A 16,343-nucleotide genomic window follows, 5' to 3' on the forward strand; every position below is an offset into this window, starting at 1 on the left:
CCGGTGTTTCAAGATGCACATTACCCTGGGACCCATTCCTCTGAGCATGCAGTGGATAAGGGGCGGGTGGAGCTGCCCTTGAGAATGGCCACTTGTTGGAGGTCGTAAGTTAGTGCCTATTGGTCAGCTCCAGAGCTGGCTTTTAGTACCCAGCACCCACCACCCCCACCCCCCAGGACTCATCACCCTGTTTTCTTGAATCAGTGACGATGAGAAACTAACACTTTGTATTTTGTAATAAATCCCTAATCTATATATTTTTAAAGATTTGTACAGAATAGAGTAACCTCCAGGTAGCCTGGAAATGATTTGGCTGTAACACTGCATCCTCTGGTCACCCTGCAGTCTAAAAAGCCACCTCGGGACAGTATCTGTGAGAGCCCAGAAGAGCAGCATCCCCCACAGAGATGTCAGGGCAGGTGTCTCAGGACTGATTTCAAGGGGACTCCAAGGACCAATAATCAAAATTCCTCCAACTCTGTAAAACGGGAACTGGCAAGGAAGTCACCTTGGCCCAGCTGATGACTATAAACCAAAGTAGCAGCTGGCCTCAGATCCTTTGCTTTCATCTTATGGGAAACCTTGGAGAGATTCCCACTCTGAAAATGTCTTTTGGAGGACACTGGTCAGCGTTATTAAATGAAACAGTGCTAAGCCCAGGGGATGTTTCAGGCCTAAATAACAACTAAATGTAAATAAATCCCTTGAACCAGATGGCATCCACCCATTACTTCTGCAGGAACTTCTGTTTGGGATCGTGGAATGTTGCCCAAACAGATATCCAGTAAATTGCCCATTTGAATCCAGCCCAGAAGGTTCAGAGAGAGCCCTGAGGCTAGTGTGAGAAAGGACGGAAACAGAATAAGCCCTGGAGGGGGACTCCATGGCTTTCTCTGAGGGGAAACTTGCCAGATGCACTACCAGGTACTCTGATGCTGGGGAAACCAGTGAATGAGTTTGGCTCTCACAAAGTTTACATAAAGGACACGTTTTTGAAAATTGAAACCAGGGGAATTGTTTTGCTACCTCACTGGTTTTCAAAACAGGAAGGATTTGTTTTAAACTACTTATTTGACTAAGAAAGTATATTTACATGCCTGAATACATTTACATTTGCAAAGTATGCTCCAGTATTGCTAAGTGATTCTTACCACAGAATCTTATTTAACAGTATATATTTTATGTGGCCTTAAGCTCTCTTGCTGTCAATTATTATACATCCTATCTTTGGTGGTGCTTGGCTCTTACACTGAGTAAAATTAATCAACTACAGATTTCTTTCAAGCACCCTCTGCTATGACTTATTTTCTTTTTGTTCCTTCTACATTATGCCCCAGTTCCCTCTCACTCCAAAGCAAGCAGTATGTAGAATAGTGGTTATGAGCACCAGTTCTCACTCACAGATTACCTGGGTTCAGATCCCAGCCCAGCACTACTCTGACCCTGGGCAAGTTCCTTAACCTCTGTGCCTCAATTTCCTCATCTGTAAAATGGACGAATATGTATCTCAGAGTGTATGTGACGATGAAATAAGTTAATACAGAGTACAGGTGAAGCATCCAGGCTCTGCCTGGTATGTAGTAAATGCCCGGCATGTAGTACATGCTATCATTATAACAATTATTATCCTAGATTTCTCCCTCTTCATCTGCAATTCTTCCATCTATTGAGCATTCTCTAATGAATAAACTAAAAAAAAAAAAGACCGTACCCTTTTATGTAATGATGTTTACTTTGAATTTATATTAGTTCACACAAACACTCTATCCATGCTTTTGTTCCGGCCCTCCGGTCCAGTTTAAGAACCCATTGTGGCCCTCGAGTCAAAAAGTTTGCCCACCCCTGCTCTAATGGGTTTTCCCTGTGCCTTTTCCTTACCAAAGTCTCTTTGCTTATTACCTACTATCCCTTCTTCTCCCTTGGCCCTTCCTTACCTAATTGTCACCCCCTCTCCCCATCACAGCCCAGATACAGCTCAAATTACTCCTCTGCTGTATTTCTTTTCCTTTGTGATCTGTGGGTTTTCAGCAGGTACCTGAGCCAGACCCTTTTCTACTTTTCAACCATTTTCAGTTTTTTTTCTGTGAAAGCCGTTGCCTCTTTCCATTAATTTGGAACCGTCTCTGCTGCTTGCCCCACAAGCTGTCTTCTCACAAGCTCAGTGTTTCATCTAAGCATGTCATACTTAGTGCTCCTATGAGCTGGCTTTGTAACAAATCTTCAGTGTTCCCAGCCCAGGCAGTGTCTCTTCTCTACCTCTGGCTAAAAGCACCTGATTCGTGATTAACACCTTCCCATTGTTACAGCACTACGATGGGGGTGCATTCCTAGGCATGGCCACCAGGTGGTAGAGTAGTTCCTCACACCTAAGCCTCACTGCCCTTGGGGGAGGTGAGGAGTGTTAAAGACTCTGGAGGGAGGAATAAGGGGTAGAATTATTTCCAGGTTTCTGGAAGGTTTCTAGCACGGCTAGAAGAATTGGAAATTACTGGTAGCTCTTATCCCAGCAAAGAATAGTCTTTTCTAGAAAGATCATCCCTTTATCAGTTGCTTTTGTTTATCAATTGTATGTGTATGTAACAACTATAAAAAATTAAAAATACCAGTATATAAAAAGGAAAAATTAGGTACCTGAAATCTTACCACACAAAGGTGATATATTTCCTTCCAGACATTTCATTATGCAAATCTATATGAGTAAATACATATTGTATGTACATAACTGTTAATTAAATCATTTTGTATACTTTGTTCTGTAACCTCTATTTACCACTTTACAAAATATAGTGGTGTTCTAGAATGTCAAAAAGTATGGATAAACGTCATTTCCTCAAATTTGTATTTTTTACATATTACATGAGTACATGCTGTGCAAAAATTTTGAAAACATGAATAATGTGGCTGCAGGGTATTTTGTTTTATGGATTTACCTTCATGTATTTAATGAAAGGTCACTCTCTGTGACATCTAGGGTTTCCTTCCTTGGGATCTCAAGTGTGCTTTTATTCCAGCAAGAGCTGTTTAGTACCTCTAGTGCAGTGGTTCTCAACTTCTGGCCCTTTAAATACAGTTCCTCATGTTGTGACCCAACCATAAAATTATTTTCGTTGCTACTTCATAACTGTAATGTTGCTACTGTTGTGAATTGTAATGTAAATATCTGATATGCAGGATGGTCTTAGGCAACCCCTGTGAAAAGGTCGTTGGACCACCAAAGGGGTTGCGACCCACAGGTTGAGAACCGCTGCTCTAGTGGAACCCCAGACCTGGTTGCCTGTTGGAATCATTGGAGACATTTGTGAAAAGTGTGGGTTGCCAGTTCCCATCCTAAGTATTTAGAATCCAAAACTCCAGGAATGAGGCTTGGACCCATGTGTTTCTAAGAGTTCCTGTATTCGCTTAAGCTCTTACACTGGTTGGATGGCAAGTGGGATGATCACTTGAAGCCCTAAGGGTCTCATTGAGTCTCCAGGCCTCTTGGTGCTTATGTTCTGGGTGAGGCTAAGCAAATATCCTTTCTTCAGTTCAGGGCTGGTTCGGAGTCAGTGAGGTATGTCCTCAAGAAATAGGATAGCGTCCTAGCCGGTTTGGCTCTGGATAGAGCATCGGTCTGCAGACTGAAGGGTTCCAGGTTCAATTCTGGTCAAGGGCATATGCCTGGGTTGCGGGCTCGATCCTCAGTGGGAGGCATGCAGGAGGCAACTGATCAATGATTCTCTCATCATTGATGTTTCTATCTCTCTCTCCCTCTCCCTTTCTCTCTGAAATCAATAAAAATTTATTAAAAAATAAAAATGAAATAGGATAGCGACATGGCCTCACCCAGCGAGTTGATTGAAAGTGGGAATGAGATTCTATGCCAACAAACAGCAATAAAAAAGTTTTCCAATGAATTAATTAAGTTAAAAATTAATATTAATGCCCTAGCTGGTTTGGTTCAATGGATAGAGCTTCAGCCTGCGGACTGAAGGGTCCCAGGTTCGATTCCAGTCAAGGGCACATGCCCAGGTTGTGGGCTTGATCCCCAGTAGGGGTTATGCAGGAGGCAGCCGATCAAAATGATTCTCTCTCATCATTGATGTTTCTATCTCTCTCTTCTCCCTTCCTCTCTCCGAAATCAGTGAAAAAATATTTTTAAAAATTAATTTTAGTATTAATGTGGACACCTGAGTGTTAAACTAGACTCTGGAAGGAAGTATAGGAGTTCTTGTTAGCTGTGGTGTGGATCAAGAGAAGGGCAAGCTTCAAGAAGAACAAGGACCTTAACATAGGGTCCACATTTAGAAGTCAGGAGATCCCTGGATGTGAATGGAACATAATTAGTTTTCTTTTCAGTGACCCCTAATTCAAAGTTAGTGTTTCCTGCAGTAATGAGTGTGGGCAACAAAGCACAGTAATATTAGTAGTACCTGTCTTTGTCACTGATTATAACATTGTTTATTACTAGTTTGAAATTATAGTAGTTAATCTGCCATTACATCTTCTTATAGAATATATTAATGAAGTATATACATTATAATATCACAAATTTGTTTTAAAAATATTTGATAAGCCCGGCCAGTGTGGCTCAGTGGTTGAGCATCAACCTATGAACCAGGAAGTCAGGGTTCAATTCCCTGTCAGGCACAAGCCCAGGTTTCAGGCTTGATCCCTTGGTGGGTGAGGAGGGCGGTGTGCAGGAGGCAGCCGATCAATGATTCTCTCTCATCATTAGTGTTTCTATTTCTCTCTGCCTCTTCCTTCCTCTCTGAAATAAAAACGTTTTTTAGTAAAAAAAAACCAAAACATTTTGGTAACTATATTTCAATTTAACTGGTCTTCTATGTGATTCTGTGTATTTCATTTTACGTATTTAAAACCATTATTCTGAAAATGGCTTTACCATACAGCTAAAGATAGGCTTCACCAAGTAGCCAGAGTCTGAGGTACAGAAAGGGTTAAGACCTCTGCAATAGAGAGTCTTATAGTTAGAATAAAAGTTGACTCCCTGAGGAGTTTGGGTGGGGCCTTTGGGGGAAGGCATAGGAAGCAGAAGAGGGGTCAAAGGGGAGTCATGGAGTTCATGGGGGAGGGTATTGTATTCCAAGGACAACATTTAAAAAAATAAGTTTGGCCCTAGCTGGTTTGGCTCAGTGGATAGAGCGTCAGCCTGCAGACTGAAGGGTTCCAGGTTCAATTCTGGTCAAGGGCATATGCCTGGGTTGCGGGCTCGATCCTCAGTGGGAGGCATGCAGGAGGCAGCAGATCAATGATTCTCTTTCATCATTGATGTTTCTATCTCTCTCTCCCCTCTCCCTTCCTCTCTGAAATTAATTTAAAAAATATTTTTTAAAAATAAGATGGCGGGGAGAGTATGGGCAGATAGAGAAGCAGATAGACTGATTGCTTTTCCTTGTTCTTCCTGTGGGTTCACCACCATTTTGACTTAAGGCTTCGAGTTTTATTCTCAGGCTTGGAGATCTCAGGGATGGAGTTACAATTAACAACGTTTGTTTAATGATAGTATTCAGTGCTGGTGGAGATCTGGGAAATGAGCATTTTTCTGGAATGTGTTTTCTGGAGGAGTGTTAAGTACTTTTAAAATATTCATGCCCTCTGACATAGTAATTTCATTCCTAGGACTTTAGCCCAAGAAAATAGTTAAAATATGGCTTTATGCATAAGGCTGTTCATTATAATTTCATTATAGTGAAAAACCAGAAATAAGTGCTCAAAACAGGAAGATGTAGAATAAATGATGGTACATCTGCATCATGGAAAATTGTTTGGCCATTGAGAATGTCTACAAGGAGTTCTTAATATTAGAGGAAATGCTTATGATAAACACTAAATAGATTCAACATTGCATAGAGGAACTATTTCAACTGTGTAAAATGTGCAGAAAAAGGACTAGAAGGAAATATGCCAAAACATTGCAAATAGCTTCCTCTTGATTATGAAGTTATGGGTATTTTATTTTCTGCTTTTTTCTTTTTACTAAACGAAACTTCCACAAAATGTGTATTAAGACTTTATTGTAAAAATTGAAAACAAAGGGCTTGAAAGATAGAGAAGTATAATGATAAAGTGAAAGTCTCACTTCCCCAAAAGCAACTGCCTAGCCCTCTACAGTTTTTATACACCAATATAGGTTTTTTAAAGTTTTTATACACTCATATACATATGTAAATTATAAATATATTATGTTTTCCCATTTACCTAAGTGATTCTATATTATACGTATTTTCCTACAACTTCCTCTTTTTTCCTCCTAGATATGTCTTAGCTATTTTCCACCTTGGTGCATGGAGTCCTACTTCATTTGTTACAGGTGCTGCCTTGTATTTCATGATATGGATAGCCACGGTCTATCTAACTATTCCCAGAAGGAGGAGACTTCTCTGGTGTCATTCCAGCTATTGGGAGCAGTGATGTAGTGACTACCTTTATACAGGAGTGTGAATATTTCCTGAGGAGAGGGACCCAGACATACAGTCCTGGATCAAACACCATGGGTGTTTCTGATTTTGTTATACATGGCCTGTATTTGTTAAGATGATTTAAACTGTCCTGTAACCAAAACCGTAGAATAACAGTGGCTTAAAACAAGATAGTTGTTTACTTTTCTTTGACTCTTCTGGCTTGTTGCTCTACCATCTTCAGCACGTGGCTCTAAAACCTTAGGGTCTGAGATGACTGCTTCCACTCCTGCATTTATATCCATTTTCTAGGAAGGGGAGAAAGAAGGAAAGTTTAGGGCAGAATCCAGAATTAATCAGAACTTAGTCATATTGACCATACATTGCAGTGATGCGTGAACAGTATGATAAAGCCAGCTAAGTTTCTGTTGCTGAAAGAAGAAACCTCATAAAGACAGGCAAGACCTTCTTTACACTACAAAACATTGCTAAGGCACCACAGCCTGTGGGTGGGCCATCAGCATTCTGTGCGTTGCCTGGTCACAGCGCCCAGCCATTTGTCTGTTTGGTTGTTTCCCTTTTTTCTTACTGATATGTAGGCACTCTTTGATTATGGGTATTAACCTTTCATCTTTTACAGGTGTTATGCATATTTCCTTACAGTTAGTTTCTTATACTTTATTTTTATTTTTGGTGCCTCGACACATTAAGGTTTTTATAATTATATGTAATCAAATCTTAGTAAGTTTATGGCTCTGGGGTTTGTGTCTTGCTACAATTACTTTTATAATCAGAAAAATAACAAGAATATCCAGTTCAGAAAGAGAGACAGAGAAAGAACTTGAAGCAGCAGCAATAGCCTGGGTAACTAAATACCAAGAGAACCTAAAATCTCACATTCATTTTTATTCCAATGTCCTCTTTAATAGCGGTCTCCATGGAGCTGTTTGAGGGACCTGTGCTTTGAAAACTAATAGAGTTTAGATGGGTGGAGTTTTAAAAGAAGAGGTGTTCCAAGTGAAAGGAACAACAGAAGTTAAACCAGGAAGCACAAGCAGACGTGGCTGAATGGACCCGGCTGGAGGAGGCCTGTACATGGGAACAGTGAGAATTAAGCAGGAGGTTGAGGATGGTCTTGGAGAACAGGGCGGAGGAATAGGGTGACATTGTATTGCGAGAAAAGTGTCCATGCAGAAGGATATGTAGCAGTCGCCAGTACTAGTAAATGTTTTTGTTTTTCTTTTAAAGGAAGCAAATTAAGTTACTAACAAAAGGGAAATGGTTGCATAAATTAGTATAGCCACATGACAATACTAATATTGAGTGTAATCATTTTTGAAGGCTGCATGGAAAAACATGATAATTATAGGTAAAAATTTATCTGAAATCCTAATTATGATTACAACTATTTAAAGAAATATGCATGTGAAAAGACTGAAAAGGAATACTTCAAAATTAGGGAGATGTTTGGATAATGAGTGATTATTTTTCTTTTTTAAATATCCGTATTTACTGTTGTCATTCTCTATTTATAATATTTTTAAAGAGGCAGGTGTTAGTGGATTGGGAAATCAGCAGAGGCTTTTCAGTGCTTCCTGGGGACAGAGGGCCGTGTGCTGCTTGGGAGGAGGGAGGCCCCGCCTGTCAGGATGTGGGACAGAGAAAGGGACCCGTCCAGGGCCTACGGGTCCATTGCTCTGTGGTCCCAGGATGAGCAAAGTCCTTTCTTGCATTTCAGGGTCTCCTCATGCTGCTACAGAACCTACCTACGATACACTGGGGCAACGAAGAGATCGGGCTGCTTCTCGCCGAGGCGTACAGGCTCAAGTACATGTTCGCCGACGCCCCCAATCACTACCGTCGATAGGTGCTATCTCCCCATGGGGACCCAGACTGCCCCCATCTCTGATGGCAATCTGATCACTGTGGCCACTGTGCGAGCCGTGGACTGGACCAGGAACCACTCCTGCTGTAAAAAGCTCACTTCCGCCGCCCAGGTCTTAACTTTTTGGCGTGCCTCTCCACCACTCCATGTCTCTGGATGGGTCTCCTGGACCACTGTCAGTATTCCATGCCACGTGCATGGGCCAGCTCTGGGAGAGGACTGAAAAAGAGGTACAGGGTTGTCTGCCCCTTTAAAAGAAACTGGAGAAACGAAGGGGAAGGCTCAGGGTCTTAACTTACATTGACCATCCATGGACTGGCTGTCTCTTGCCTCCCAGCCCCAACTGATATTGTTGCTTTTTGTGACATAGTTTGATTTGATCACAGGTCAGAAACGCCTTATGTTTTCAAAATACTCCTAGCCCCTCTCCCTTGTCCACGGTTCCTAGCCCTTTACCTGCTGCCCTGGTCTGTGCCAGTGAGGGGCAGCTTTTTAAGACCATTGTTCTCAGATGGAGGAGACACGGATGCTTATAACTGGGAAGAGCCTGTACCCAAGGGCTAGGGGTTTTATTTTTCCTTTTCTCACTAGTATGTGAGCGTGCGCTTGTGTTCATGCGTGGGTATGCCCACCCAACATTTAGTTGCCCGTCTGAATTTCTTTGTCCAGACTAGCCCATCACACCAGCTGGGAAAGGCCCAGCGACCAAGTGTGCAAGCGTCCCTTGAGAAGGACAGGGCAGGGGAGGGGGAAGGGTCTCCTTACCTCTCCAATCCTTTTCCATGATGACCCACTCCAAGATATTATGTGTAAATTGTGTTATTATGTATATGGGTAAAGATGTACAAATATATGTCCTCTTTGTAGCAGATATGATTTTATATTTATAATGCGCATCAACTTGTGAAAGCAATCCGGGTCACTAGCGCAGGTGACGTTGCCAGCAGGTTGGTTTCTGGATGCCCTCCTGGGCGGGCGGGAAGTGAGTGGGATCTGCTAGGGTGGCTGTGCTGAGCAGATGGAGCTGCTGTGAAACCAGAGGCAGCCATGCTGAGCCTCAGTGTCTCAGTTGTTTCTCCTCCCCTCTGACTCCCCTCCCCGGCCCTGGTGGAGCCTCTGCCCTGCTCTTTCCTGCCTTCAGTCAGAGCTCCCCCCTCTTCACCCCTAGCCTCCCAGAGAGAGGACCACGGAGGCAGAAGCCCTTCTGCATGTCTGTAGCCCCTGCCTTTCCCCCAGAATGGGGGAGGGCTTTTGTTTTTACATCTGTAAGTCAGCATTGTATTCAGGACAGAAGCTGTGACTGACTGTCAGTGCCAAGGAAAGGGGTTTCCGGTGTGTCCCTGGGGTTTTGGGCTCTTCTCAGAGGGAGGCATTTGGTGTCCCCACCATTGTGATCACATCCCATCCAGCTCACGAGATGTGTGACTCCTGTTCGATGTTTGGCGTTTGGTAGTGGAGAAGTGGGGGATGGTGGCACGCAGCTGTCATCTTCTTGGGAAGCCAAGCCGTGTCCCAGTGGGTGACACCCTGGTGTCTGCCAGCAGAGCCACCCACAGGTGTCTTGTCTCTCATCTGGAGCTGTTTCTCAGGCATCCTTCCTAACCCTGCGCCCTCCCCGCCGTGTGCCTCAGTCTCCTCCGCAGAGCGGGCCCGCGGCCCAGCCTCAGCTGGACTGAAGAAAGACACTTACGTTCCCAAGTGGTGGTTTTATTTTTTTAGTTTTTATGTTTGTATGGGAAATTGTGGGTAAAGTGAAAGAATTGTAAATAAAGAGTGGATTTCCTCCTCCGCTGCTGGTTTTTCTCCCGTGGATTTGTGTAACCTGGAACTAAGGAGTCCCCTTTTCTAGGTTTTTTTCCTGTTGATACTAGTAAGTGTGGGGATGAGCCTTCTGTAAGGCAGGCAGGGGACATCAGCAGGCCCACTGCGCCCGCCTCGGGGAAGGACACTGGAAGCAGACTGAGTGGTCACGTGGCTCTAATGGCTGAGAGAGCACCTCGCCATGTGCCAAACACGGGGACAAGCACTTTACGTGGATTAACTTGTCCGAAAGGAGTTAACTTGTCCATCAAACTGTTTTCCCACCAAACCATTCAGAACTAAAATGTGTTCCAAGACTGGCCCTCCACTTAGGGTCTTCATTAAGGTTTCTTCTTTTTTGGTTGTTGGTTGGTTTTCCTCTTACTAACCTGATTCCAGAAAGGCAGCTGACTGTGTCTTTATCTGCAGTATAGATTGGAATGGTTTCTTCACCTGGAACTTCTTCCTAGGGCTCATTTGAGAATGTTTCTTGGTTTCAGTCATTTGGATTAAATTCAGCTATATCTAACAAAAGCCAAAAATAACTGGCTTAGCCCAGCCAATGTGGCTCAGTGGTTGAGCGGCGACCTATGAACCAGGAGGTCACAGTCGATTCCCCGTTGGGGCACATGCCCAAGTTGCAGGCTTGATCCCCAGTAGATGCTGTGCAGGAGGCAGCCAATCAGTTATTCTCTCTCATCTTTGATGTTTCTATCTCTCCCTCTCCCTTCCTCTCTGAAATCAATAAATATATATTTAAAAAAATAAATAACTGGCTTACACAACATGGAAATTCCTCTCACATAAAATTCCAAAAGTAGGCAACCCAGGGTCATGGGATGAATCTGTTTCACAAAGCCTTTAGGAACCCGGACTTCTCTCAGTCTTCATGGTCAAGATGACCAACCAACACTCTAGCTACTGCATCCACTTTCCAAGCGACAGGATGGATTAAAGAAGGGACACGATGCCGAAACCGGTTTGGCTCAGTGGATAGAGCGTCAGCCTGCGGACTGAAAGGTCCCAGGTTCGATTCCGGTCAAGGGCATGTACCTGGGTTGCGGGCACATCCCCAGTGGGAGATGTGCAGGAGGCAGCTGATGGATGTTTCTCTCCCATCGATGTTTCTAACTATCTATCTCTCTCCCTTCCTCTCTGTAAAAAATCAATTAACTCTCTATCTCTCTTCCTCTCTGTGGAAAATCAATAAAATATATTTTAAAAAAAAAAGAAGAAGGGACACAAACATAGGAAATGTGCCAGAAGTGTTTATGGAAGGTTCCAGAAGGGTACCCCATAATTCCTTTTAAGACTCACAGGTCAAAATTCAACCCCATGATAGGTCACCCCTAGTTGCAAGGGAGGTTGGGGGATTAGTCAGTTCAGGCAGCCATGTACCTGGCTCAAAATCAGGATTCTATACTGTGGAGGAAAGGAAGAACAGATACCAGGATCCAGGTAGCAATCTATAATAAGAACTTAAGGAGAGTTGAAAATAGAGACCAGACTTTCCCATGAGCATATAAAGGGTATCTGACTTTGAAATTCAAGTGACTGTTTACAGTTAACCTTGGAATTTAACCATTATCATAAAACATGGACAGTATTTCTACTTGATATTGTTTGGACTTGAAGCCATTAAATGTTCCAGAAAAAAATAACTATTCTGAATTAGTCTTCATTCAAAATTCTGATTTTCATTTATGTAGAAAGTCAAGCATTTTTCTGAAATATGTTTGGTCATGATTAGAAAGTTGATGAAAATTTGAAAACTAACTCTTGCATACTCTGACCTACAGTGGACCTAATGTTTCTGTAATCTAAATCTCTACAGTTCTAGTTAAATAGGCCCCACCTTGGCTTGTATTCATCTGGGAAGGGATGGTGACACATTACTCAAATAGTGAACTCATTTGCTCCTGAGGCAAGAGCCTCTTGCTGACAGTATTCGGCTTGTCTTGAGTTGGACTTTGCATGTCCAGCATCTTTGTAAAGCTTTAAGGATTGGAGTCAGAAACTAAGCTAAACCCCAGTAACTGAGCCCTTGATATCTCTTCTTAGGACTCCCAACACTCAGTTCCCAGCTGGAGACTGTCCGAAGGGACGGAGGTACAATGACCACCGGATTGAGAAGGTATCTTGAGACCAGAAAACGAGGCAGGCAAGTCCATTGATTATAACAGAACTTGTAGAGTAAGTTACAGGAAGAGTGGGTCAGCGTGGAGGGTGTCCCCACAGTCTGTGCATATAATCACCACTGCTGGACAGTTGTTACAGTAAATGTTTATAGTATAGCTGAACTACTATTGAGCCACAAGACTAAGGGAGCATACCTCCTGGTCTTATGATGGAAAACTGCTTACAATTGACACCAGCACCTACTTTGATATTTATTCTGGCCTTTTATTGACAGGAATCTCTATGGTTATATTGTATAAGCTTATAGGACACAACTAGTCATTAACCATAAGGCTTTGGTCCTGGCTGAGACTATCGAGGTCAGGTTCAGAACATGGAAATTCAAAAGAAAGGGGCATACAAAGATGGAGTCAGCGTTGGTTACATCTACATCTATACAGAGACAGTTTTGGAAGCTGCCATAGGTACCAAATAGAGGCTTTTAGACTCATGATGAGAAAGATGAAATTAACACAGAATCAGAACAGTTTATATGTGCAGTTCATCATTTTAAAAAATATATTTTTATTTATTTCAGAGAGGAAGGGAAAGGGAGGGAGAAAGAGCAACATCAGTGATTGGAGAGAATCATTGATTGGCTGCCTCCTGCATGCCCTACACTGAGGATCGAGCCCACAACCCAAACATGTGCCCTGACCAGGAATTGAACCTCATAGGTCAACACTCAATCACTGAGCCACACTGACCAGGCTATCCTAGATAATAAAAGCCTAATATGCAAATCGACCAAACGGTGGAAAATACATATATTTTTTAAATCAGATGGGTAATAAATATTTGAACTAGACACTGATATTTTGCAAGTTAAAGGATGTGAGTGCTTAAAGCAGTGGTTCTCAACCTTCCTAATGCCATGACCCTTTAATACAGTTCCTCATGTTGTGGTGACTCCCAATTTCATTGTTACAAATTGAACATAATTAAAGCATAGTGATTCATCACAGAAACAATATGTAATTATATATGTGTTTTCCGATGGTCTTAGGTGACCCCTGTGAAAGGGTTGTTCGACCCCCAAAGGGGTCTCGACCCACAGGTTGAGAACCGCTGGCTTAAAGAAACAGGGCCCTGATCACAAAGGAACGAGTTGGTTTCATACAGGACTGATTTCAAGTACCTCTAAAACATTCACCTAATTACTGATTACAGATACCTCCAGAATATAATAAACTTGATGACTCATTATAAGTACTTCCAAATTTGATTAAAGGTGCCAGAAATATCTTCTGACTTTATACTTGAAATCCTATATTTACATAAAATATTACTCAGCGCACAATCTGTCCAAAGCAGATGGTCCCTGTTCCCCTCCTCACCTGCTTCTGTTTTTCTAAAACATTTCCCGTTAAATAAAAGACATCTTTCCCTGAATCCTTCAGCAGAAGTCTTACATTTGGGGGAGGGTGGAAAAGAGACAGTGGTGGAATAAATGAGTAAGAGGAAAGGTAGAGTGAATGCGAATGTGGAGCCATCAGCCTCACCTTCCCCCCCCCCCCCACTCCCCCCCACACACACACAGTAAGGCTGGGTCATCCCATCTGGGGTCTTAGCTCCCCCTAGTCACCCTGAGTCTAGGGAAGCCACCTGTGCCCTCGCTGCCCACCCTACCCCCAAGGTGAGACTAAATGCAGTGATATATGGAAAACTTATCCTGTGATCTCAAGAAAGTCCTTAAGGAGAAACAACAGGGCTTTGCTTGAGATGCTACATCAAGACCCCTTTCTTCTCTGCTCAGTCTTTTGAAAACATAATGAAAAAGTTCCTGAATTTGAAAAAAACAGCTCCTCTTTATTGACCCTCACATAGGAAATCACACTTCAAATCAGTTGGCAGAGCTGTGCCCCCAAAGTGGATTCATCCTTGTTCACCAGATGTGTTTGGTTACACATTTTGAAAAACTCATCTTGCTTGGAGATAGGTAATAAAAGAATTTAAAGTTTATTGAAGGGATTTCTACTTTATAACTTTCACCAATTTAAACAAGGGAAACATCCTGTATTCGTGTCTCTTAGACAAGAGAATATAGAAAAGAGTAGGAAGATAGCGTTTGTACCCCCAGGAGGAGGCTTCTGCAGAAGCGGACACTCCATTCCTCTACAACAGTAGCTAACAATTACTGGGTACTTCCCATGTACCATGCATAACTATCTTACCGGAATTAACCAAATGAATCCTCAAAACAATCTTATCAGGTAAGTGCTATCCTTATCACCCTCATCTTACAAATGGGGAAACGGGCTTGGAGAGGTCAAGTAACTGGCTCAAGGTTTCCTATCTAGTAAGTAGCAGAGCTAGGATTTGAGCCCAGGCTCCAGACTCCATGCACCTCACTACCACGCTCCAGTGGCCTCCAGTTTACTGCTGACTTGGGTACGGGCTGGTCTCACACAAAACCACACAGCGAGCAAAAGTGATCATTTGTACTCCATCTTTTTCCAAGGAGATAAAAAGAAAGGAAATGGGAGAGAGGGGGAGAAAGGGAAAGCTTTGTCATGATCATCATTTTAATTCTTTAACTTGACTTCTACCGTCTTCCAGAGACAGCTAACTGACCACCAAAATCCATGCGTCCTTTTCCATGATGTAGAGTTGTTTCTGGGAATTGGCTGACCAGCCAGGGACTACATTCCCTGACCTTCCTTGGATCGAGGTGGGGTTGTGTGACCAGTTCTCTCCAATAAAATGTGAGCAGCAGGAATATATGTCACTTCTGGGACAAGACAGTTAAAAAGTAGGTGTTCCTTTTCCCGGTTTTGATTTCTGGATGCAAAGGACTCCGAGCTCTGGACAATAGAGAAGCCACAGATGACAGTAGTTGAGTTCCTGAATGATTTAATGGAAGGCTGTCCACCATCCAGAAACACTGCACTAAATAACTGCGTGAGTAAAAAATAAACTTCTGTTGTGTTAAGTCACTTAAATTTGGGGTTTGTATATCACAGCAGCTAGTATTACCATAGCATTAAGGCAGACAACCAGTGACTGTTCAAGGGTCCCCCACCCCACTTTTCCTGTTCCAGTTCTTTTTAGTGCATAACAAACTGTCCCCAGACAATGGCTGAACACAGTTCTGTGGGTCAGGAACTCAGATAGGGCACAAGAGGGATGACTTGGATCTACTCTACAATGTCTAGGGCCTCAGCTGGAAGGTTTAAAGGCTGTGGTGACTCATGGTCAGGGTGTCATCCAGGGGCCCCTTCATTCCCATGTCTGGCAGTTGATGCTGGATCAAGTTGGGACCTCAGTTGGAGCTGTTGGCCAGAACATCTACCTGTGGCCTCTTCCATGTGGTTCTTTCTGCTTCCTCATGGCAACTGGGTTCCAAGAGCATCCCCAAAAGGCCCAGTGGAAACTATCACGTTTGATGGCGTAGCATCCCTTCTGAGTCACATACTCACTTAGATTCTTGCAACTTGAGAGTAAGAGCATGTGGGATGGGTGATATTCTTGTAATCATCTTGGAAAATAATCTGCCACATTTTCTTTCCATATGTCTCTCCCACTTTCCTTTTCTTCTTGCCCTCTGCTTCCTCCTCTTGTCATTTTCCTTCCCCATTTCTTCATTCTTTCTAACATTCCTTAGACCTGTTCAGTTAACATTGATTGAGTATATGCAATGAGACATGTCAGATCCACAGGTACAGGTAACACCTACTTCCTTTTCTGCATCCTGCTCTCTTTCCCAGGTATGGCCATCCCAGCTTAGAGACCACGGCTAGATTGTAATGAGTGCTGCCTCTGGGGCTAGGTAGGTCTAGGCTCACAGCCCTGGCTTTAGCCCCTGTACTGCCATTTACTAGTTGAGTTACATTCATTCATTCAATAAAAATGTCAGGAATACAACAGAAAACAAGACATAACCATTAAGAAGCTCATGGTAAGGACATCTTATGCAACCCAGTAGTCTCAGGTTCCTCCTAGGTAAATGGGGATATCTTGCAGGATGGTAGTAAGGATTAAAATCTAATCTAATAATAGACAAACATGGTAATTTACCGTACCTCCGCTACGCTTCCCATTGGCTAATCAGCAGGATATGCAAATTAACCCAACAAAGATGG

At 42.9% G+C, this 16,343-nt stretch overlaps 2 protein-coding genes across 2 annotated transcripts in view; both read left to right on the forward strand.

Annotated features, from left to right (window-relative positions):
• The window catches only part of TBC1D22B (TBC1 domain family, member 22B), a 79,451-nt gene extending 69,378 nt beyond the window's left edge, over positions 1 to 10,073 (forward strand). The window contains exon 13 of the mRNA XM_005873771.2: positions 8,137 to 10,073. Coding sequence (XP_005873833.1) covers positions 8,137 to 8,265 — 129 coding nt within the window. The 3' untranslated portion in view covers positions 8,266 to 10,073. The remainder of the gene's footprint in view (positions 1 to 8,136) is intronic.
• Positions 10,074 to 12,595: 2,522 nt separating this feature from the next.
• RNF8 (ring finger protein 8, E3 ubiquitin protein ligase) overlaps positions 12,596 to 16,343 on the forward strand; it is a 57,305-nt gene continuing 53,557 nt past the window's right edge. Inside the window, exon 1 of the mRNA XM_014545716.1 lies at positions 12,596 to 12,686. Coding sequence (XP_014401202.1) covers positions 12,596 to 12,686 — 91 coding nt within the window. The remainder of the gene's footprint in view (positions 12,687 to 16,343) is intronic.

Source organism: Myotis brandtii, unplaced genomic scaffold, assembly GCF_000412655.1.
Source record: "Myotis brandtii unplaced genomic scaffold, ASM41265v1 scaffold420, whole genome shotgun sequence".
NCBI lineage: Eukaryota > Metazoa > Chordata > Mammalia > Chiroptera > Vespertilionidae > Myotis > Myotis brandtii.